Here is a 24775-nt window from a genome sequence, read left to right on the forward strand (position 1 = left end):
TGAGTCTTGATGCTCCCAAGAACTGTCCTCTTGCAGGGATTTCAAAGATCAGAAAGAGATGTCTTTCATAGAAGATTCTCAGCCAGCCTTGTTGGACGGCAGTCAGAAGAGTGAACTTGAAAGCTATCAGCAGACAAGAACAGGAAAACCTGCAACAGCAGACAAGGTTAGCATATATTGGTGTCCCTGATGGAGTACCAATCCAATGCTTCCTTTGCTCTTTAAAAGCTAATGGTTTAGGTGTAACTGCCATCTCAGGCTGAAGGTATACTGTGAATTGTCGATGTATACATGTGGATGCAATGTGATGGTGTGCTAAAATGTTTACCGTTTTTGTAGGATGATTCTGCTCCTCTGTCAACTCCTGGGTACAGCTCAGATTCAGTTGACGTTCCTCCAACACCCAGTGTGAGTGAATCACGTCTCTATAGTAGAGAGGGTATGGGAGAAGAGCTCACGTCGCCTTCTAGCTCCATTGGTAGCTGTAGTGGAAGGCGGGAATTAAGTAACGGTTTTCATGATCACATTGGGTTCAGCAGTATGGATCTTAATCAAGGCTTCGCCAATGAAATCACCTCTCCTGGAGAAAATGCCAATCTAAGCTTCTCACCTTATCACTCAAAGAATTCACACAATGGCAACGACAATCAAAATGACCAGTTTAGTCTTAATGAATCGTTGATATGGGGTAATGGCAAAACTAAAGAGTCGGAAGCTGCTGAGGCGACTATTAAGGAGCTGAGGTTAGAAGCTGCCTTATGGGAACGACAGGGTAAGCAGTTGGGAGCAGAGATGGAGGCACTGAAGAAGCAAGTTGTGGAGGAAACAAAGAGGAACGAAGAGTTGCAAAGAACACTATCTGCATTAATGGAAGAGTGGGAGAATTCGAAATCTATTGGTAATGCCCATGTAAAGCCTGGGGATTGGCAGGAATTACAAGATGAGTTAGAGTATGAGAAGAGTGTAAATTCCAATTTGACTTTGCAGCTCAGAAAGACCCAGGAATCCAACTCTGAGCTGCTGCAACAAATTAAAGACCTGGAGAGGACACAGGAGAATAACGAGTCTGAGAAACGGCCTAATCAGGTATTGGAGTCAGGGATTAGAGAAGCGGAAAGTGCAGAAGAAGACATGGGAAAGATGGTGGATGCCCTTAAGGTGGAGTTAGAAGAGCTGGAGAGAGATTCACAGGAACTGACTGAGGAGAACATGGATCTTATAGCACAGTTGAAGCAGGCAAATGACAAGCTGAATGCCAGAGAAAGCACCATTGTGCAGCTAGAGATGAAGATTACCAATGTAATGAACACACATGCTGAAACTGAAGCAGGCAAGTTCAGAGAGATGGTGGATGAGATGAGGGAGAAGCTTAGAGTTTGTGAAGAATCTTATGAAAGCAAGCTAGCCAGCAGCAGAACCCTTATTGATGACTTAAACTCTTCTGTCATGATGGTTCGCACCAAGAATACACGCCTGGAGAGAGAGCTCCAAAGCTCAGAAGAGTATACTTCTGAGTTGTTGAAAGAGACAGAGTCCCTGAAAATGGAAAATGATGGACGCGAAAGGGAAAAGTCTTTGATTGTGTCACAGAAGGGGCAGCTAAAGAGCCTGCGAGATAAGGCTAGCAAAGTTGAGCAGGATTACGTGAATGCAGTGAAGCGTGTGGAAGAACTGGAGGCTATGAATAGAGAGCTGAAGGAAGAGAAGAGTGGAGATTTCACAGCTTTAAAGAAGCAGGTGAAGGATTCTCAAGAGCATGCTTTGGCTTTAGATAGCAAGTATAAGGATGTCTTGCAAGTGATATCATTTATGAGGGCAGAAAAGCTTGACCTTGACAAAGAGATATCCACTTTGTTGGCAGCAAAAGAAGAAGCCGAAGCAACTATGGCTCAGTTACAGAGCTTCAATGTCGTGTTGCAGGAGAAACTACACTTGGAACAGTTGAAGACATCACAGATTTTGCAGCAATGTGAGGAAAGTGAAGCCAAGTCTTCACAGTTTCTTGAGGAGATGAAGGTCAATCAAACTCAGGTAAAAATCTTGAAGCAGGCGGTGACAGAACTTGAAACCCTAGAAAAGGAAATGGAGAGTACAGTTCACAGTTTGCAGGAAGAGAACAGTCTTTGTAGGTCTCAAATCAAAGGGCTAGAGCTGCACATAGCAGCTTTGGAAGAAGAGACACTTTCCCTGCAAGCCTCAAGGTCTGCATCTGAAGCCAAGTCCCAAAAATTGCAGGTATTGAATGATGAGCTCTCAGACAAACTAAAGAATGCTCGAGAGGATATTGAATGGGCCAGAGAGAACGCTAACACATTGGTGAATGAAATAAGGGAACTGGAAGGTGAGATAGAGTCTGATATGCTAGTACGAAATCGGTTGGAGCAATCGGTATCTGAACTAGAAGTTCAGAAAGAGAATTTCCAAAGCCAAGTAGGGAAGCTCTCAGACAAAAGCGTGCAATTGGAGAAAGAAGTCATGGATTTTGAAAGACAATACAAGGATGCCATGCATGAAAATGGCGCTTTAGAGGAGAGAATTCAACAGTTACTAGCATCTGATGGTGAGAACAAAGAAAAGCAGGCACTACTAGAGGTATCGGTACTTAGAGCTGAAAAGACTGAGCTGGAAGGAAAGTTAAGGAAATTGCAAGAGATGCTGAAGCAGGCCAAGAAGGATGCATCTGATGGTGAGAAAGAAAAGCAGGCACTGTTAGAGGCATTGGTGCTAAGAACTGAAAAGACTGAGCTGGAAGAAAAGCTACGGAAATTGCAAGAGATGCTGAAGCAGGCAAAGAAGGATGCATCTGATGGTGAGAACAAAGAAAAGCAGGCACTGTTAGAAGCATCGGTGCTAAGAACTGAAAAGGCTGAGCTGGAAGAAAAGCTGTGGAAATTGCAAGAGATGCTGAAGCAGGCCAAGAAGGATGCATCTGATGGCGAGAACAAAGAAAAGCAAGCACGGTTAGAGGTATCAGTGCTAAGAACTGAAATTACGGAGCTGGAAGAAAAGCTGTGGAAATCGGAAGAGATGCTGGAGCAGGCCAAGAAGGATGCATCTTATGGTGAGAACAAAGAAAAGCAGGCACTGTTGGAGGCATCGGTGCTAAGAACTGAAAAGATTGAGCTGGAAGAAAAGCTGTGGAAATTGCAAGAGATGCTGCAGCAGGACAAAAAGGATGCTTTGACTTTAAAAGAGAATCTGGAATTCAAGGTTCACGAGGCCACGATGAAAGAGCTGGATATGATGAAGAAGTTGGATGAGGCAGTGAGGGAAGCTGAACTTCTGAAAGATGAAAAGCTGAACTACTCACAGAAAATGATGGAGTTGAAGGCAAAATGTGCCATTGTAGAGCTGGAGAAAGAGAAGATGTCTGAGATAAGAAGCAGAACAGGAGAATGTGAGCTTTGGCAAAGGGAGAAACAGGAAGCAGAGAAAGCCCTTGCTATCTTGAAGCAGGAAAACGGGAAGCTTGAAGCATCATTGGAGAATGCGTTACGGGAGATGGCAACATTGAAGGAAAGGTCTAAAGCGTCCACAGCCACCATGGAGGAGAAGATTTCACACCTTCAGGAGGCCAATGCAAAAGAGAAAAACAGCGAGCTTATTAAACTGAAGAAACAGACCAGTGAGCTCAAACGCAAGCTCTCAGAACAGGAGGTGGAGAGGGAGGAGCTCAAGAAGAGAGTCTTCTCTTTAGAGGAAGAACTTCAGCGCAAGGCTAGTGCTCTAGCTTTAGCAGAGAAGAAGCTGAAAGATAGGGAAGCATCTGGTAATGGTGGCAGCCCGGTTTCTCTTGTTGCCGGGTCTCTGTCAAGAGCTAACACCAGGGTTGGACCAATGTCTACCATTCCTCCGACTCGTGAGGCAAAAGAATCAGCTGATTTGCGAGAGAAAGTCAAGCTTTTGGAGGTAAGAGAAATCTATAGCATCACCTTAGGCTTCCGTAGGCATCTAACTTACATAGCTTAAATTGTAATTTGACAATTCAAGAGTCAAGACAGAAGTTCCTTGCAATTGATTAGTTAGAAAGATATTTCATTATGGTTCTGTCAGGGTGACGTTAAAAGGAAAGCAGCTGAGCTTGAAGCATCAAAGCAACAATTGAAAGAGCAACACACTCAACTTTCCATAAAGATGGAACACCTGGAGCTGGCCAATGAACAGCTTGTGAAGGAGCATTCGATCTCCAATGTGGATCAGATTTTGAAAGAGGTAAATGTGTGTTGTTGTGTGCGTACACAATGCTTGAATGTGTGTAGCCCGTTAACCTATGGTTGAGAGTGGATAACCCCCCTCCCCCACACAACACATGCGGGTGCACACATGCCTAATTGCCTGGATGTCATCCCTGCACACGCATGTATGCTTGCTTTGTATGCCGCCATACATGGCATTTGCAATCCATAATATTTACAGTTTTGTAAGGACAAAACCTACTTGTGATTACCCTCCAAAGAATGGCTGCGTATGTCACTCCAACCATCTGCCATCAAGGATAAACCTTTGTGTTAACTATGGAAGCATTATGCATGAGACCTCACCTCGTTGAAGCCTCTCATGCAATGCGTCATGTCATGTGCATGCACCTAGACATATTTAATCCCAGGCTAATCCCTGATTTGGGAGCAGGTAAAACATTAGGATTAGCTACAGTAGCAGCTCTCACAGGCATGAGGGCTATGTGTGGACCAGGACCCTGTCTGCCAGCAGTTCAGCATTCTTCTGATGGAGTTGGCACTATATAGATTTATTGGGGTCCATGGAACTGGCCAACAGCAGGTCGTCCAGTTGGTTGTTCTTCCCAAAGCCTATAAAAGGCAATACCATTGCTTATTGTTAGTTACCTTACACCCACTTGGGGGCAGGTCTAGGATAGGACCCTTGAGGTCTAGATTAGAACTTTTGGGTTACTAAAGGAAGCCTGAATCTTGTACCCTTTTTGTACTATATGAATATATTGAATACACAGCCATCTCTCTCTCTCTCTCTCTCTCTCTCTCTCTCTCTCTCCTCTCTCTCTCTATCTATGTTGATTGTTTCTGCATCAAGTGTTCCTATGCAGTGTTTAGGGCCGAGAGAAGACTACCCAGAGCTTCCGCATGTCACAATAGTATTAGGCCATTAGGCTTAGACTACCCAAAGCTTCCGCACGTCAGAGTGGTATTAGAGCATTAGGTTCATTTATGCTAAAGAAGAAGTGCACAAGTACGAGGAGAGAAACACAGCATGTGTCAAGACCCCCAAAAGCTAGTTGGTGTGTCAGGCAAAACCAAGGGGAGGGTTTCAAGAGAGTTGGTAGCCAGTTGGGGCTGCCCAAGAAGAATCTTTTATGGAGCACTCCAAGGGATGAAGTTCATCCAAGGGGTTGAGCCAAGGGTGCTAGGATATGTGTGCACCATGACCTTGTGGGCCAGCAGTTCAACATTCTTCTGATGGAGTCGGCAATATATATATTTATTGGGGTCCATGGAACTGGCCAACAGCAAGTCGGCCAGTTGGTTGTTCCTCCCTATCGGCTAGTTGGTTGTTGCTCCCAAAGCCTATAAAAGGCAATACCATTGCTTATTGTTAGTTACCTCACTTTCACTTGGGTATATGTCACAAGGCAACCTATACAAGAGAGAAGCTGCTCAACAAACTTGTGTGCCAAATCAATTGCTCTCATGGTTGACCTTGTAGATAAAACCTTGCCATCTTTGGCAACGTGTCTATAACCACCTAGATGGCATCATGCCCTCTACCGATCTGTGGCATTTAGACAATGAAATCCATGGAAATACTTTCCCATTTTCCAAAAGGGATCTCTAGAGGATGTAATAATCCTCCTATGCCCTCTACCGATCCGTGGCATTTAGACAATGAAGTCCATGGAAATACTTTCTCATTTCCCAAAAGGGATCTCTAGAGGATGTAATAATCCTCCTGCTTTAAGGCACTCTGTGTCACCAACATGGACATTTCCCAGTATGAAAGGGGTCTGGTGGACTCTAGGACGTCTAAATATTTGGAAAGTATAAGCTTTGGGAATGGGGGATTATCCTCGAATACAAAGGATCACACTCCTAAAATTTACGAGAGTTGCTATTTTTGGCCCGACTCTGATGGAAATTTTGTTCGCGTCATTACGTTTGGAATTGAGCAAATACCAAGAGTTGCCAAAGTACCTATGACAAATGGGCTACTAGTTGGGATATTTTTAGAGATAAGGATTATGGGAGAAACTATCTCTTAGATTGGGACATGTGGCAAGAAAGTGGATCAAAGTGAGACAAGTGGCCTCACACTTGTGGCAAGAAAGTGGATCAAAGTGAGACAAGTGGCCTCACACTTGTCACTTCAGCTATTGTGTGGCTCTCCACTTGTCATGATAGCCTTCTCTTGCCATTTTAGCTCATGGGAGGCTCAAATCTATAAATTGGAGCCCTCTCTCGTTATTAAGGGAGGCTCTCCTATTGCAGACTAGCCTCTACTATTGTCAAATCCCCATAGAATCTCCTCGTAGAACGCTCCTGGTACAAGACTCGAAACCTGCAAACAAACCAAACAAACGTGAAGGGGGTGCAGGCCTGACTCAACTCCCAACCTTGTCAGCTGTGGGCAAGCCCACAAGTCTTGGCTGTCCCCACCGAGCCACGAGTTGAGCTAACTAGATGGACGTACCGATCAATCTCTACCTCGTGACGTCCCATACCGCCATGAAGCTACCCTCGCGGGCCTCGAGACTGCTGCTGGCCTCGGTTGCGTAAAGCAGGTGCACGTCTGCACTAGATCAAGGCTCTTGACCATAGAGCTCTCTCAAAGACACGCGAGACTCTATACCGACCAATCTCTACCTCGTGACATCCCATACGGCTACGAAGCTACCCTCGCGGGCCTCGAGACTGCTGCCGGCCTCGGTTGCGTAAAGCAAGTGCACGTCTGCACTAGATCCAGGCTTCTGACCATAGAGCTCTCTCAAAGACACGTGAGACTCTATATCCTAATGACTAAACTTAGCCACCCTTTTATAGGCTGCTCTTGGTTGGTCATCGGGCATCCACACTTGGGCGCCCGCTCGTCTATACTAGGGTGCCCGCTCGTTAGTCTATCCCTAACTTAGCTCACCAATCAGCCTGCCTAGCTCCAAGCTTCCCCAAACCTCGAAGCTAGTCTTGTGTGCGTGTAGCACACGGTAGATACACAATGTGCACATGACATACTCCCCTTCCTCTAAGAGCTCACTAAAAAGCCATGGTAATCTCTCTGAAGAGATGTCAATGTCTCTCATGTAGCGTCCTCCTCAACACGATTCTTCCACTTGATCTTGTATTCCGTGATAAGCGTATTACGCAATCGTCTTTCACGAAATCCAAGAATCTTTTCAGGTTCGTGTGGAACAAACGTCATATCCTCGACGTCTATGATTTCTTGAGGAGTAACTAACTGGTCAGTTCCACCCAGTACTTCCTTAAGTCTACTGACATGAAATAGAGGATGAACTTTCTTTCACATGAGAAGGCAAATCCAATTCATATGCGACTGAACCAATCCGTCGTGTAATACGAAATGGTCCACAATATCTAGGGGATAATTTCGCACAATATCTAGGGGATAATTTCGGAGATCGACCTGTCCGTAAAGTCTCGGAATCTTTCGGAACTCGCAAATACACCATCGTTCCTTCAGAGAACTCTCTAGGTGAACGATACCTATTAGAATAAAATCTGTCTCGATCTTGAGCACTTCTAATAGATTCCTTCGCAACTTGTAACATTTCTTGCATATCTTGCAAAAAATTACGTGCTGCATCATGCTGAAGTCCTGAGAATCCCACTGTAACAACAGGTGATCTAGGTTGAAAACCATACATAAGCATGAAAGGACTAAAACATGTACTCGTATGCTTAGTACTGTTATATGCAAATTCTAACATAGGAAGATAATCCTCCCATGAACTCTGCCTTTTGGAGACATGCTCGAAGCATGTCCTCCAAAATTTGATTAACTCTTTCAGTCTGGCCATCAGATTGAGGGTGATCTGAGGTTCCCTATCACTGACTATGTCCTGCGGTAACCCGTATAGTCTAAACAATTGCTTGATAAACTGCCTTGCTAATTGCGTAGCTGTAATGGTCTTCCGGGTCGGTAAAAATCTAGCCATTTTTGTCAAGCGATCTACCACAACCCAAATAGAATCTATCACTGACTATGTCCTGCGGTAACCCGTATAGTCTAAACAATTGCTTGATAAACTGCCTTGCTAATTGCGTAGCTGTAATGGTCTTCCGGGTCGGTAAAAATCTAGCCATTTTTGTCAAGCGATCTACCACAACCCAAATAGAATCGTGGCCTTGATGTGTTCTTGGCAATCCGGTAATAAAATCCATGGAAATACTTTCCCATTTATTACCTGGGATTTGCAAAGGATGCAACAACCCAGCCTGTCTAAAGCGTTCAACTTTATTTGCTTGACAAACTTGACACTTGAGAACATAATCTTCTACATACCCTTTCATCTTTGACCAATAAAAAGTGTATTTCACTAACGATAATGTCCTGTGTACCCCAGGGTGTCCAGCAGAAGGGGCGTCGTGACACTCCTTAAGAATCTTGGACCTAATGTTCGGGATTTGTGGTACACAAATTTTGTCATTACGGAATAGTAAACCATTCTAAATCATCCATTGACCTCCTGCAGCCTGAATGGTAGACTGTGCTCAGTCAATGAGTCTTGGTCAATCAATGAGCTCCCGTCCTGGATCTTCTGCCAAAATGGACCAAAATAACTATCAGTCTTGCAAAGCCCTTTCAATGACTGAAATAAGTCAGTAGAAATCTCGGTGAACGACAAAGTATTCACCTCTCTAATTCGACTAAGCGCATCTGCGACACTACACTATTCATGGACCCTTTTCTATAACGAATCTCAAAATCAAAATTTTGCATTAATTCAGCCCATCGAGCTTTCCTTCCTCTCAAATCATCAGCATCACACACATACTTGATTGACTGATGATCAATCAAGACCACAAACTTGGAGCCATATAAATAATGTCTCCAAACCTTGAGAGCGTGAATCACAGCATAAAGCTCCTTCTCAAGGGTTGGCCAATGAAATTGAGTGTCATCTAGCTTTTTACTTTCAAAAGCAACAGGTCTACCATCTTGAAATAGAGCAGCCCCGATTGCATAGTCATTTGGCATGTTTCAAGAACATAAGATCGACTAGGATCGAGTAATGCTAAGATAGGTACTTCCTTGACTTTATCTTTCAAAAGTCTGAAGGCCATATCCAGATCGTTATTCCAAGTGATAGGTTGATTTGACTTACGTCCACGTCCTTTCAACAAGTCGGTCATCGGTAGTGTGAGCTGAGAGTACTCTCGCACAGATTTCCGAAGAAAAACAACAAAACCGAGAAAAGAACGAAGTTGTTTCACTGTCTGCGGTATAGGCCAGACGAGAACCTTCTGAACTCGGTCATAGTCAATGCTCAATCCATCTCTAGTGATCGTGTGTCCCATGTAAATGATGTCTGTCATGAAAAACTCACATTTACTTTTTTTTTTTCCGAGAAAAGATCCTTTCATTAGTTATGTAAAAAACGCCCGTAGGGCTACAAAAGAGATCTCTCCTGCTCCTAACAGAGAGAAGAGCAGTGAATACATCATGGCAGCCCGGGAGACTCTCCCTAGGTGCTGCAAAATACAAGCATCAGTCTAAAGGACTGAGCGGCTAAATCATACAATGGGGGGGGGGAAAGAGCCAAACAGGTGGCCTGTAGTGCCAACGGGGGGATCCCGTGTGTAGGGTGTAGAACGGGCCGCAGCGCCAAGTGGTATGAAAGGCCTGGCGCCGTAAAATCGCCTCATCCGAGTCTCCCCGGATGCGGTCGTACTGTCCTCGCAGGGTGTGGATCAACTCCTGCCAAATCCCCCGAACAGTCTCTGCTGGTGGCTCTAATCTCCCCTCAAAGGCCGTGAAGCACCGGGCCCTCCAGGTGAACCAGATGGTGAGGCTGCTGAGGAGCTCCCATCGTAAATCCCTCTCCTGTGTCCAGCTGGCGGACGAGAAATCCGGTGCCGGAACCAGGCGAGGCTGGCCCCTAATAAATCTGATGGCCTGACTGCCCTGCTCCATCTCATAGCCCATAGCAGGCCCTGACGAAGTCGACCAAGCAGCGGCACCCCACGTAAACATACCCTCTGGAGAGAGGGGGGCTAGAATACGCAGCATCCGCAGCCAAATCTGCTGTGCCTGAGGGCAGTCCCAAAGGCAATGTCTCTGTGTCTCCATAGGGTGGCCGCATCGGACGCAGGCCGCCGGAAGACCGCTGTAAACAAGCCAAGTGCCAACTGCTGAGCCCCTGTGGGCGACCAGCCACTGAAAAGCCGAGATCCTGCGGGCCTGTCGACTAGCCCAGAGCCGAGCCCAGAAATCCTCCAAGAACTCCTGTGATAGTCCCTGCAATCGCCAATGCCCCGCTGCTGCTGGAGAAACCGTCCTCCTCGCCGTCAAAATATGCCGTCCCAGCCGAACAGTATACTGGAAAAATGTGATCTCTGTGGCCTCAAGGGATGCATAAGGATCATGCCACTCGTACTCTCCGGGGTCCCACTGTAGCCGGGCCAAGGGGCGCGCTGCATATGCCCATATACGCCAATCCGGGAGCACGTCAGCAGGGTCGGGGTCAATATGCCACTTCCGAGAAGCGGCAGCCACTACCCGAATCCTCTGAAAGGTGCACTCTGCAACCAAAGGCGACTCCACCTCCACTCTCTGGAGTCGGCCCTCATCCTGAATCTCATAATAGAGGCATCTGCCATCCTCAGTGCTAGCTCTGACAGCAATCAGGATCTCCAACTGTGTGAAGGCACCCATCCACCGTGGGGCCACTGGCTCGAGAGGTGTGAACCACTCCTCTGTAAGTGCCTCCTGAATATCATCCCTCATAATCAACCCCCCTCTGAAGTGACTCAGCCTCTCCACCTGGGTCTCCTCTGGTAGACTGCAGAAAGCCTGCCAGTCTCCAAAACTACGAGCTGGGCCTGCCGCTAAAGGTCCCCAGGCTAGACGAGGCCGAGAACCCAGCATATGACCCTGCTCTGTACGAACCGCTGGGCTCCAGATGAGCGGCTGCCTGGCCCGCTCCTCAACACAAGACGGAGGCCGCTGAGAGAGCCCCGGTCTCAGCAGCTCCCAAGCTCTCAGGATACTCAAAGCAAATCTGTCCTCCCATCCTCTACTGAGGCCTGTCCTCCTCATCTCTATGAATATCCAGCGAATCTCTGGTGCCCAAGTACCCCCTGCAGGAGGCGCCCGGGCCTGCAGTCGTTGCAAGAGGAGCTCTTTCCAAGGCTCAGCGCCTGGAAGCAACCCCCGAACAATAAGCTTCCCCAATAAGGCTCTGCTCTGATCGACTGGATCTATAATGCCCAAACCGCCCTGAGCCAGCGGAAGTGTAATAACTGCCCATGCAACCTTTGCCCGAGCTGGCTGACCATCCCGCCCAGACCACAGAAAGTTCCTGATCAGCCTCTGTACCTGGCTGATGCAAGAGCTCGAGAAAATCCAGCAAGACGTAATGTACCACATAGTCGCTAACAGCACCTGATTTGCCACCACCACCCTCCCAGCCAAGGATAGTCGAGCTGTACTCCAATACAATAGCTTCTTCCGAATGCTCAGAAGAAGCGGGGCAATCTGCTGCTCAGGTGACAAATCGAGGCCAATCTGGCATCCCAAATACCGCACTGCTGTGCCGGGAGGAATCCATCTAAAACCGGGGTCCGGACTCCATGCCGGAGTGGGAGCACTACTGATCCAAAAGGCCACTGTCTTGCACCAATTGATCAATGCTCCCGAAGCTGCACTAAAAACCTGGAGCGACTGCTCTGCCCGAATAAGATTGGCCTCTTGGCCATGCAAAAATAAGCCCGTGTCGTCTGCAAACTCAGCATCAAGCAAATCCTCCCCCCGGACTGGGAGCTGAAGTCCTCTCAAACCAACCTCCTCTGCCGTCAAATACATACTCATAGCCTCCGCAAAGAAGAGAAAAAGGAAAGGGGCGAGAGGACACCCCTGACGGACTGATCTGGTCAGCTCAAAACTCGGCCCCCGACCTCCTGCAATCAGCACTTGGCTGCGAGCTGTGGAATACAAAGCTGCCACCCCTCTGATCCATCCTGGCTCAAAGCCCAGGCGTAGCATAGTGCCCTCTAAGAATCCCCAATCAACTCTATCGTATGCCTTCTCAAAATCGAGAAGCATCACGACCAAGTCCTCGCCAAGAAACCTAGCTCGGGCCGTCGCCTCCCAGAAAGTAAAGATGTTGTCAAGGATACTGCGCTCCTTGACAAATCCTGTCTGAGTAGCATGAATCAACTCCCCCAGGAAGGGCTGGATCCTCAAACTCAAGGACTTTGCCAAGAGCTTGTATACAGTATTGAGGATCGTAATAGGCCTCCAATGCCGAATGTCATCCGATACTCCCTCCCCCTTGGGGATAAGATAGATCAAGCCCTCTGAAAAGCTCTGCGGCATCACCCCAGTGTCCAAAACATGCTGAAAGCCCCTGCGGAGGCCTGGCCCCAAAAGGTCCCAATAGCGCATAAAAAAGGCCGGCGTCAGTCCGTCCTCCCCTGGGCAACTATGTCGCGGCAGGACCCTCAAGGCCTCGGCAAGCTCAATCTCTGATAGAGGCGCACCTAGAACTGTGCGCATATGGTCTGTGACCCTCCTCTGCACATGGGCCCACACAATCTGTCTGCATACATCTCGATCCTCAGTGGCTGGCTCCGCTGAAAGCAAGTCACGATAAAAAGCAGTGGCAATGGCTCTGATCTCCCCGAGCTCAGTAGCTATAGATCCATCCGGTCTACCAAGCTGGCGAACCCCTGCTCGCGCATGACGGGGTCCAGTGATCTCAAAAAACTCCCCAGTCACTCTATCACCAAGCTGCGTCCACTGAGAGGCCTGACGACGATAGTAAAACTCATGTCTCTGCTCCTCTGCCTCTCTAACCTCCTGGCGTGCCTGGCTCAGCTGGGACGCCACCCACTCACATGCAGGCTGCTGCTCCTGAAGGCGTTGTAGCGAAGCAAGGCTGCGTCTCAGCCGTTGCTCCCGCTCGCGAATCTCTCCCAGTCGTGTCAAAGCTGCAGCGTGTAGAAAAGAGCTAAGATCAATGAGTCCCTGGGCACACTGGCCCGCTGCATCCTGGTCAGAGCACTGACTATCATGCCAGATCCTCTCAATGTCCTCAGCGAGACTGGGGTCTGCAAGTACCCTCTCTGGGATCCTCAACTGCAAGCTGGGCTCCCGTGTCCCCTCCTCCAAAGTCAGTATAACTGGCGCATGATCTGAAAATGAGGTGCCGGCAAGAATGCCGACGGAGCCCCCTCGCTCCCCCAACCAATCGCCCACATAAAAGCGATCAATCCGAGATAGATTAGTCCCTCCCTGCTGGCGATCCGACCGAGAGAAACTAAGACTGTCCTGAGACCGGGAGAAAGCCCCATGCTGCCATGCATCAGTGATCCTCAGTGTCATACAAAACCGGTCCCAAGCTGCAAGCTCCGTGCCGTGCACTGTAACATGACTGCCTCCCACCCTATCTGCCGGGTCCTCAAGCATGTTGAAGTCTCCCCCAACACACCAATGTGCGGCCTCTGGCAATGCATCTGTAACCTGAGTCCAGAACTCTGCTCTGGCACTAGCATGATTGGGCGCATAGATGTTGAGCACACCCAATAGCTCATCATGCATCCTCAGAATGACATACTGTGCTCTACCAGGCACAATGATCCCTCGATCCACAATGGCCTGCCGCCATGCATCTGCAATAACCATGCATACTCCTCCCTGTCCACCCAAAGGACCAAACCCTGCAGACCAGAAAGTGTCCCATCTACCAGGCATCACCGAACCATATCTCCGGATCCTGCTCTCACCCAAGTGGTGCTCCTGCATCATCAGAATGTCAATGCTGCCACCAACCAGGCATCTCTGTAGCTCCTGCCTCAAGCAGCCTCGATAGCGTATAAAGTGTGCTCCACCAAGGCCCTGTACATTCCATGAGATGATCCTCATGGATGTCCTACTGAGGTGGATGCTGTCTCAGCCGTGCGGCGGGCCTTCGCAAGCGGCTTGGATGGAGAGTAGTCCCCATCCGAACGGCTGCGAGTCTGTCCACCCGGTGTACTGCAAGAATCCCGGATCAGGCGCCAGTGGCTGTGACCCATGGCGACTGCCTCCTGCTCTGACATAGTAACCTCGTGAATACTCACATATCCTGGGTCGCGTGCCAAATCTGCAACTATGCGCACGACCAAATGCCGAATCCCGGATGTATCCACACCCCCGGGATCCAAGACAAAATGAGCCAACTCCCAAAGTCGGCCTAGCACATCTGTAACCTCCAAATCGCTCATGTGACGAGAAAACTCAACTGCCTGAGTCTTCAACGTGCTGAGAGCGAGCTCTAGAGTCCACTCCCGGTCACAAGGTCCACATAGAGGGAACGAGAAGGCCACCGCTGAGTCTAGTGCCTCCTCCCCGCGGGCCGGAGGTATCACTACATGCACTCGGATGGGTGCTGGCTCATGGGGGCCCTCTGCTCCAAAAAGCCGTGTGAAGGTATAATCAAACGCCGCCGAGCGCTGTCGAATGCCGAGGCGACTCAGCCGACTGCGGATAGATGAAATCCGTGAGGCCCTAATCGGCATAGGTCTCCTCTGTGATGCTCGAGCGAGGTCAGTGCTCAGCGCCCTCCGGACTGCAGGTGAGCGCCAGGGAGCTGCCAAGACCTCCCGGGAAGGCGAGGCGGGCGGAGGGGGAGGAGGGGGAGGCGAGGGAGGAGGAGAGGGAGCCGCTGCCGAGACCGGAGCGGGGGCGGGAGGAGGCGATGGTGGAAGCGAGGCGGTGGGAGGGGATGGGTGTGGGGGAGGTGAAGGAGGGGGAGCTGGCATCTCCTGGTCCTCGGTCGCTGCAGGGGTCTCCTCCTGAAGGGGAGCAAATCTGTTCCTCACGGGAACCCAGTGAGGCTGAGACTGTGGCTGCTGCTGCAGCGGTACCTGGGCGTGCTGCTGTGGCTGTCTCCCTCGACGGCGCCCCTGTCCAGGCTGCCACTCCGAGGTCTCTGTGGCCTGAGCAGGTGTCCCTGAGGCAGCCTGCCGAGCCGAATCTGTGGGCGGGCCATCCGTGGCCTGCTGCTGTGGTGAGGGCCGAGGTCTCCTGCGAGGGCAGGCCTTGGCCAAATGACCGACCTGCCTGCAAATGAAGCACTGGTTCGGGAGCCCCGAGAACTCCACTCTCTGATCTATCCACCCCCCCCCTATCCTAGGTAGCTGAATGACCTTAGGAAGGGAGGAGATGTCAGATACCAACACTCTGACCGAAGGTAGCCCAGCTGCTCTGGCCACCACTGAAGCTGCTGAGGGGCCCGTCTCAAGAACCGAGCCCACCAATGCTCCGAGCGAAGAGGCGCTCTCCCTGCTCCGCCGCAGCTGGGTCAAATCCATGCTGCCAAGGCCTGAAGAAAGCCCGAGCACCCCTGATATCCAGAGGACTCATGGCAAGGACCTTGGCAACGCTCTGGGCGGCCTCGAACTCGATCTGATAATGTCCCCGGCCCAAGAGCTGTACATCAAGGATCTTGCCCACATCTGCAAGAAGGCGAGCCTGAAGTAGATCCCTGATCTCCCCTCTGCTGGGGCGAGTGCCGACTATACGGCAGATGGTGGAGTGAGCCTGAAGGCGTTCCACCTCTGCGGTGAGGCTCGCTTCCTCTTCCGGCGAAAGAGAAAGCCTGATGGGGATGACCTCGGGGGCGGGCGAGGGGGCTGCGGAAGAGTCCCTCTGAGGCGAGGCGGGAGGAGTCTCCATCAGAGTCTGAAGCTCAAGCGAAGGCGAGGCGAAAGCGGAAAACCTAGAAGCGGGCTGCACACCAAGAGGCGGAAGGACGGATGACGATAAGGGAAAAAAAAACAAAAACCCCCAAGGGGTGGAAAGCAGCACGACAGAGGAGGGAGGGGGGGGCGGCGCAAAAAGGGGAGGAGAGGCCCAGAGGGGGGGGGGGCGGCGACAACGCGAGAAGGAGGGGGGCGGGGCGCTGCTGAAAGGAGGCGGGCGAGAGGAGGCGAAGAGGCGGGGGGGCGAACAGGCGGCAGCGGGGGGGGGGATGACGAACAGGCGGCAGTGGGGGGGATGGCGAACAGGCGGCAGCGGGGGGGAACAGGCGGCAGCGGGGGGGGATGGCGAAATGGCGAAGAGGGGAGGGGGGCGAACTGGCGAAGAGGGGGGGGAAGGCGCAGCGGCGAGGAAGGAGGGGGGGGCGGCGCAGCAGCGAGGAAGGAGAGGGGGGGCGCAGCGGCGAGCAGAGGGGAGCAAGCGGGGGGCGGAAGGAAAAAAGGCGCGAGGAGGGGGGGGGAGCGAAGGTGCGCAGAGCAGGGTGGAGGAGGGAGCTTCAGCGAGCGAGCGTCAGATCGAAAAAAATCAAACTCAAACGCAGCAGACTCACATTTACTTAATTTAGCATATAGTCGATTTTGTCTTAAAATAGTTAAGACAATCGTGAGGTGTCTAACGTGATCCTCAAGAGTACGACTATATATCAAAATATCATCCAAGAACACAACCACAAATTTTTCCAAATGTTCACGAAAAAGATCGTTCATCATTTGCTGGAAAGTGGCTGGAGCATTGGTTAACCCAAAAGGTAATACGAGAAACTCGTAATGGCCATACCTAGTCCGAAAGGCGGTTCTTTCGACATGCCTTTCATGAATACGTATCTGGTGATAGCCAGTACGTAAATCTATCTTCGTGAAATATTTCCCTCTCGCTAACCGGTCAATCAGGTCATCTGATCTAGGGAGAGGATAACGGTTCTTAATTGTCATCTTGTTCAGTCTCTTGTAATCTATACACATTCTCCGGGTGTTGTCCTGCTTTCTCCTAAGCAGCACAGGTGCACCCCAAGGTGATTTACTTGGACGGATCTGGCCCATCCTCAAATAATCGTGGAGTTGTTTGGCCAACTCATCTTCCTCAGCTTGGCTCATCCTGTAAGGTGGAATACTAACAGGATGAGCACAAGGGACCAGGTCAATACGATGATCTACTGCCCTTTCAGGTGGTAAGCCCGATGGCAGTTCCTTAGGAAATATATCTTGAAAGGAATCAAGTATCTTCTTTAATTCTTAGCTTTCAAATACACTTAATTCATTGACATCCATAAAAGGTATGAGAAATGAAGAAAGTGGAATCAAGACACAATGGAAAGCAGTATACAAAGACGAATCCATTATATTACCAAAATCAACTGTATTTACAAGAGGTCCCTGAGAGGGATGTATACAATCACCTAAAATACTATACTGAGTGTTCCTATGTTCAAAAGAAAAAATATGACCAGACCAATCTATCTGGACTTGAAGAGTCTTAAACCACTCAATCCCTAATAACAAGTCTACATGCTTTAGGTGCATAATGTAGCATTTCAAAGTATCTTTGTAGTCCTGAATCGAGATCGGTAGCATCTCCACCTTTCGATCCCATATGTACCGACTCGTAGGTAGGCGTACCTCATAGGTATGACCGCTAGGTGTTGTGTTAAGACCCAATTTTTGCACAAGTTTGTAATTAACAAAGTTGTGTGAGCTGCCAGGGTCTAGAAGAATGTGGATTCTATGGCCATTCACTTCTCCATAAACTCGGAGAAGATCATGCAAGCCAAAAACTTTAGAGTTGAACAGACAATCAGAACATGTACTAGGACGAGAAAGTACAGTAATTGACGTACCTGTCAAAGACAATTGGTTAGCTGCCTTTGGCTTGGGTCCTGCGTTGGTCTTTGCACCCTTTTGCTTCGGGCACTCGTACCCATATGTCCTTTTTCTTCGCAGATAAAGCAATGTCCCTCCTTCTTGAGCTTCGAAGCCTTAAGGAGACGTTTTTTCTTCACTGGGGTCGAAGTTAAATTCTTCGAAGGTTGGTCCGAAGACTTTCCTTCTGTCGTACTAGCCATCGGTGTGGAGAACTTCCTTTTGTGCTTGTTCCCTTGCTCGGTAACGGGTTTAGACTTGGAAGAGACCATTGTATTATCATAAATACGAGCGGAATGAATGGCCTCGTCCAAAGTTTTGCATTTGTTGTTTTTAACCTGTAAACGGTATGAGTCGGGTAAACTGGCTACGAAGAAACCCAAAAGAGTTGTGGAATCCATCTTCGTAGCTTTTATGTGCAAGTCCCTAAATTTCTGGAGATAGACCTCATAAGTGAGATTCTGCGAGGTCATGGTCAAAGTAACAAACTGGGTAACAACATCATAGTCATCCTCTTTCTTGAAGACGTCTTCGAACTGTGCCGAGGTTGTTGGTTCAGGGTTGAGTTCTTTCTACCAAAGCAAAGCTTTGCCGGAGAGGAAACCTGCTGCTAATTGGATCTTTTTGCCATCGTCGTATGGATGAAACTGAAAATGGACTTGCCACTTATGTAGCCAAGTGTCCACTATCTCTATGGTACGCTGCTTTTGCTCGCCCCCAAACTATTCCGGAGTAATATTGGGACCTAAAGCAGATACCAAAGTATTCATACCCGAAAGAGTAGATAGGGTAGTGGTCAACAAAGAGATGGAGTTCTGTAAAGCCTGCATCTGCGCGGCGATTTGTGCTTGATGTTCTGAGGAAGAAGCTGCGAGAGCAACTTTAAACTCTTGGAAATCTGATTTTGAAACAAAATCGAAAACATCGCCATTGGTGGCTTCTGTAGCCGATGGCGATCTTGAAGAGGGTAAGAGGAGAGAAAATAATTATCTTGCACAAGGAGAGAGCTTGAGAGCTTGAGAGCTTGAGAGGTGTGGCAAGAAGCCCGCTTAAGGGGAATTTATAGGCTTCCCCAAAAGTTTACTTAGCTTTTGCTTTTGTGTGTTTTTTTTTTGGGGGTAAAATATCCATACACACACACACACACACACACACACACACATATATATAGACTTGAAAGGTTCAGAAAAAAAAACGAAAGCAAGGCGTGGAGATTAAGAAAAAAAAAACGAAAGCTAAATTTATTTAAAAAAATCCTCCACCCGGCGATTGCGTTTCATGTTTTTCTATAACACCTTAGCGCCGCCTGCTTGCCTGCGTGTACGAGTCTGACTGCGAGCGTGTACCACCAGCCTGCGTGCACATACTCGCCCGCTTGCCTGCATGCGCTTGGAGTTGTTGCTTGCGCACATGCTTGCCTGCCCACGTGTAGCACCTGCTTGCGTGCAACTGAAGTTGCTGCCTGCGTACACGTGCATATACTTGCGTACACCCACGTATACTTGCCTGCGCATACCTGCATATAACTGGTTCAAGGTGCTTTTGGCTGGCTTCTTCCCTCATCAAGCATGGGGCTGATGAGTATGGCCGAGAGCTCCAAAAGCTATGTCATGTGGAAAGGTAGCTCGATGGCGGTGGAGCATGTCCTGGATCTGGAGCCGATGAGGTGATCGTGGCCGCCGGGGGGGGGGGGGGGGGGTCGAGGGTGTCGGGCACGCTGGAGTGCAGAGGTTCGGTCCGAGGTAACTACTCCTCTCGGGCGAGGCAGGTCCAGAGCAGCTCGTGGAGGGTCCACAAGATCCACTATGTCGGTGTCCTTCACCTCCTGGGTCCGGAAGAAACTGGTGATATTAACGTCTACGGAAGACCCCAAGGGCCTATGAGACCAAAAGTAATACAATGGTACCATGGATATACTGAGACATGGAAAATTGAAAGAAAAAGTAAAATGAAAACATTTGACAGTACATGTGATCAACAGATGATCCTTTGTAGTAAGAGATGTGCTGTGATCAGCTAATGACGATACCTGCCTCGGCCAAAACCGATCTGATGGGGGAGTGAATGTCCGGCCTCTGTGATGGGAGCATGTCATGTTGGCAGAGAACCTCATGAATCCGTCTCTGTGTGGTGGAGGGTCCTGATGCTTTGGGTTGGGGATGTCTGGCTCGCAGAATGGATCGAGCTCTCTCACTAAGAACTCCTCTGGGCGTGGAGCTTTCAGCGTGGGTACGGGTGGGCTCTGATGTCGTAGTAGAGGAACTGTTGTGGGCAGTGGATTCTAATGTGGATGTGTGTACCACAAAGAAATCCGTGATGGCTCTTTGTGAGGTGTCCTATTGGAGCTGGGGCTGTCTCTCAGCATGCTGCCTCAACACTACATCCCTGTGTTGTCTGAGCTCCATCAAGTACATGCCCAAGCACCTCTGATCCTCAAATTGTATCACCCGTGTGAGTGAGCAAAAATATGCATGACTCAATGATTTGATTGATTGATTGTGTAGAAGCTTACACCAAGTACATGCTTTTGTAGCATGTAATCTTGGCTTAAGGGTAGAAGCTCACACCAAGTACATACATTCGTAGGATGTAATCTTGGCTTTAGGGTTAGCAGACCAGCAGCTATGAAGGAGTTGATAGGTGTCGGCCATAAGTAAGGTCCTAGCAGCGACCGGGAGCTGGGTAGCTGGAGGAAAGGCGGGTGGAGCAACCATGTGCAGGAGGATTTGGGGCAGAGAAGTGGAGGCGGCGGTGAGGTGGCAGAGCAGCGGCGGATGAGGCTGAATAGCTGGCGATGGTGGGTATCTCAGAATTGGCATCGCCTGAAAATGGTGTTGAGAACAGTGGCATCGCCAATGAGCTGGGTGGCGGTGGTGCGCCTAGCACTAGTGCCACCCGAAAATGGCGGCAGCAGTGCTCTGATACCATTTCTTGGCTTTAGGGTTAGTAGACCAATAGCTATGGAGGGTCATGGACATCTATACTGTATGTGCAGAAGAGAGAGACAGTGTGAGATGTAATAAACTGAAAGTATATGATTGCACTGTACAATGTAATGTTTGTATTGATGTTTTAAAGTTCACAAGGTGCAATGCTTTTGTAGGCTGAATGCCTTATCTTTCTCAACACTCTACTCATGGGGCAATGACACTAGGCTAAACTAATGACATCATTGCTTAAACATACAAACACTCTAGTGGCTATAAGCCCTTGTTCACAAACACTTACATGCTTTCACCTCTAAGAGGTGTTCACACACATTAACACTCATAGGGAGTGTTCAAACCCAAGAAACTCCGAATACCCAACATGTAAGCCTTATCTTTTTACTCAAGGAAATCACATACACATACTAGACAAGTGACACATGGCACACTTATCTGATCCACACTTAAGGGTGGGCTCACACACACTAGCACACTTGGCCCTTTTTTTTTTTTTCATTAGGATGAGTGGGTCCTGCCCCCACCCCTTTTTGTAGTCGCACTCGGGAATTTCACTTGGCTGCACACACACCCATTCTACTGCATGCTTTGAACATCATGACCACATGGGTAGGGTGGATCATGATGAAACAAGGACCCATTGGCATAGATGTCCCCAAGAGGATTTTAACTCACAACCTCCATATTGAAAGTTGAAAGTCTTATCCACTAGGTTACTTGCCTTGGGGACACACACAGCCCTTTTAGGGAGTGTTCAAACCCAAGAAACTCCGAATACCCAACATGTAAGCCTTATCTTTTTACTCAAGGAAATCACATACACATACTAGACAAGTGACACATGGCACACTTATCTTATCCACACTTAAGGGTGGGATCACACACACTAGCACACTTAGCCCTTTTTTTTTTTCATTAGGAGTGGGTCTTGCCCCCGCCCCTTTTTGTAGTCGCACACGGGAATCACTTGGCTGCACACACACCCATTCTACTACCCACACACACCCATACCAGGGCTTTGAACATCATGACCGCTTGGGTAGGGTGGATCATGATGAAACAAGGACCCATTGGCATAGATGTCCCCAAGAGGATTTGAACTCACAACCTCCATATTGAAAGCTGAAAGTCTTATCCACTAGGTTACTTACCTTGGGGACACACTTAGCCCTTTTAGGGGCTGTTCACACACAAACACAAGTGGGTACACAAACAGGGGTACACGTACACGATGGGTACATACACAGAGACTCCAAAATACCCAACATGGCCATTTGCTCCTCAAAGTAAGTTTTCTCTACCCCATCGACCTCTTCCTGCCAGAACTCCACTTTTGATCCCCTTCGGGTTGAGGATGCTCCTCATGGTCTGATACGGTATCATCAAATTCAAGCTCCGTCGCCATATGGATGAAGTGAAGGTAGTAAAGCGTGTGCTGCCGCAAGAAAACTGTGTCGATTCTGAACTTCAGAATTTAAAGAGAGAAAACTATGCTCTCATGTGAGAAAAGATGAGAAAATTGATGAGAGACACCACCTATCGATGCTCCAAGCATGAGAGATGGAAACCGTGTTGTGAATCCACGCAATAGACGGTCTCTAGAATATTTCGTTATGCCTGGAGTATGATAGTATGTGTTTAACTCCCCCAACCTTGTTTTTTTAAGTAAAAAAAACACCAAATGTGCTTTTCACTTTTAAAAAAACAGTAGGGCTTGCTTTTTTTGATGTGCCGGCCTGCAGAGGCAGCCTGGCCAGGTTGCATACCCATGTATCCGCCGTGTACTCCCCTACGAGTGACTATTGCTTAGTGTACATGCACAGCCCTTCTACAGCCTAGCAAAAACAAAAACGTTTCTGCAGCAGCTTTCTAGGACAGCGTACCCCCTTGCACATAGAAAATTTAGGGTTTCTAGGGGTCAGGAATAGAAAATCGAGGGTTTCTAGGACAACGTACCCCCTTGCACATTAACACAACCTTCTCTCTCTTCCCCCCCTCTCTCAAAATCCACATGAAACTTATCTTGCCAGCAAACCAATAAAAGCACCTACTTCTTTGCAAGAATAAACACAGATGCGATGATTGAGAGATACTTGGATAGGGCGGCTTTGACAACACATGCAAGACACGTAGACCTTGTATTTTTCCGGCTTCCTTGATCAGGGAGGCTCTAATATACCAACTGTAAGACTGCTCCCGAAGGATTAGAGCTAAACACACAAGGTTAGGATAACATAGAAGGGTGCATGCAAACTCACCTCTCAACCATAGATTCCATCTGAATCCCGATATCTCCCTTGAGTCCGGGGCTAAGGTTCCACACTCTGCAAGCCAAGCCAGCTAGCTTTGGCGTCCCATTCTACCAAAGCCTTTCTTAAGGGACCCTCGGCAAGATCGCCTATGAACTGGGCCCCATTGCAGGAGTAAGATTACTCTAGTCGAGGCATAGATCAATTGTCATATATAACAGTCTATGACCACAATAACCCATAAGGCACTTATATACCTGCTTGGAGATTTCCCCCTAATCACAAGGCCCAACCAACCTTGCCCAGATTAGGACCTAATCCCGAGGGTTAGCGTTAGGTGTAACACCAAAGGTGCAAGACATGCACCAATGGTAGGGACAAGTATTGGGCACAATATGAACACATTTTATGAGTTTTTTGATGATGTTTTTGCCAATCATTGTAATTACTCATTCATTAGTGGGGATGTCGTAGTATCTAGTCCATACTATGCATGATGGAGTTGATGGTTTATTGTCTTGTGGATGACTACCATGAGGTTATAAATTGCACTTTCTTATAAGGTGAATTTGGGCATGTTCCTGGATTCATCTAGGTGTATCTTTATGCTGTATTAGCGGACATGCAAATTTCACATTATGAAGTTTTCGTCTAAGTTGCAGCCAGTTGATATTGTGTTAATTCTTTCTATCTTTAGTGGTGCATATGCCCTCTCAACTACCTTTGTGTTGTAATAATTCTTTCTATTCGTTATGATCCTTGGTACTAGCCTTCATTATGGTTGAGTTTGCCTTGTATCTCCGAAGCTCTGACAAAAACTGAGTACAGAGACCTTTGTATGAATGTATGTTGTGTGGGAGCATATATTGATATCGAGTTCTACACCCACTATTGGGCACTGATGACGTTGTCAGAATACGCAGCGGAGATGATGACCAAATCTGGGAACACGAGCAAAAACGCAGGCAGAAAAACAGCACAAGAGAGAGAGAGATGTAGGCGTGTAACTCTGCTCTATATACACAAGAAGATCCCGAGAAATGATACAAATGAGGTATGGGGGCTGAAAACCTATATATACCTCCCTAGAGGGCAGTCGTCCAGCATAAGGAAAAGCCCACGACTGATAAAAAGGTCCACGACTGCATAAATGCAGTCGGCCAGCAATCTGGTGCCCAAAACTGATCAAAACCAGTCGGCCAGCAGCAAGAGTGCCCACGCTGATAAACATCCAGTCGGCCAGCACTGTATTGCTCTTGGCACCCTCTGGAAGCCCTCCCAAGCCTCAGAAAAAATGGAAAAAATAGGGGAAAAATACGGAGTGTGGGGAAAAATGATAAAACACCTCATAAGGGCGGGCACACCCACAACAAAAGCCCTGGTGTATAAATCTAGACAGGAGATGACTTCTAACACCCCCCCTCAGCTCCTGGCTGTGAAACCAACCATTGGGAGCTGGGGTGCCGCCTGAGCAAATCCTGAGAGCGACTTCGTGAAGAGGTCCACTGTACTGTCCTCCGTCGAACAGAACTCCAGCAAGATGTCATCAGCAACGATCTGTTCACGAACAAAGTGCCTCTGGATGACCATGGGTTCCTCCAGTGCCATGCAACCTCCTCCTGCTCCGTAAAACTGCTCCTGGGCCATAAGTAGATCCCCTCGTGTCCGGATCTCCTCCCCAAACTGAGTCACTCCAACCGCGGAGTCGGACTCCATCCAACAATCCCCCTCCTGTGTACAAGAGTCCTTGATCCTTCGCATGCCGCAGAAACCACAG

The 24775-nt window shown here is 48.6% G+C and overlaps 1 protein-coding gene across 1 annotated transcript in view; it reads left to right on the forward strand.

The window, feature by feature from the left end:
* Positions 1–24775, forward strand: part of LOC147604204 (uncharacterized) — a 39623-nt gene that overhangs the window by 2372 nt on the left and 12476 nt on the right. Inside the window, exons 5-7 of the mRNA XM_086795533.1 lie at positions 37–166; positions 340–3909; positions 4054–4212. Of these exons, the coding sequence (XP_086651659.1) occupies positions 37–166; positions 340–3909; positions 4054–4212 (3859 nt within the window). The remainder of the gene's footprint in view (positions 1–36; positions 167–339; positions 3910–4053; positions 4213–24775) is intronic.

Source organism: Cibotium barometz, chromosome 62 (assembly GCF_041138505.1).
Source record: "Cibotium barometz isolate CiBa-2024 chromosome 62, ASM4113850v1, whole genome shotgun sequence".
Classification (NCBI taxonomy): Eukaryota; Viridiplantae; Streptophyta; class Polypodiopsida; order Cyatheales; family Cibotiaceae; genus Cibotium; species Cibotium barometz.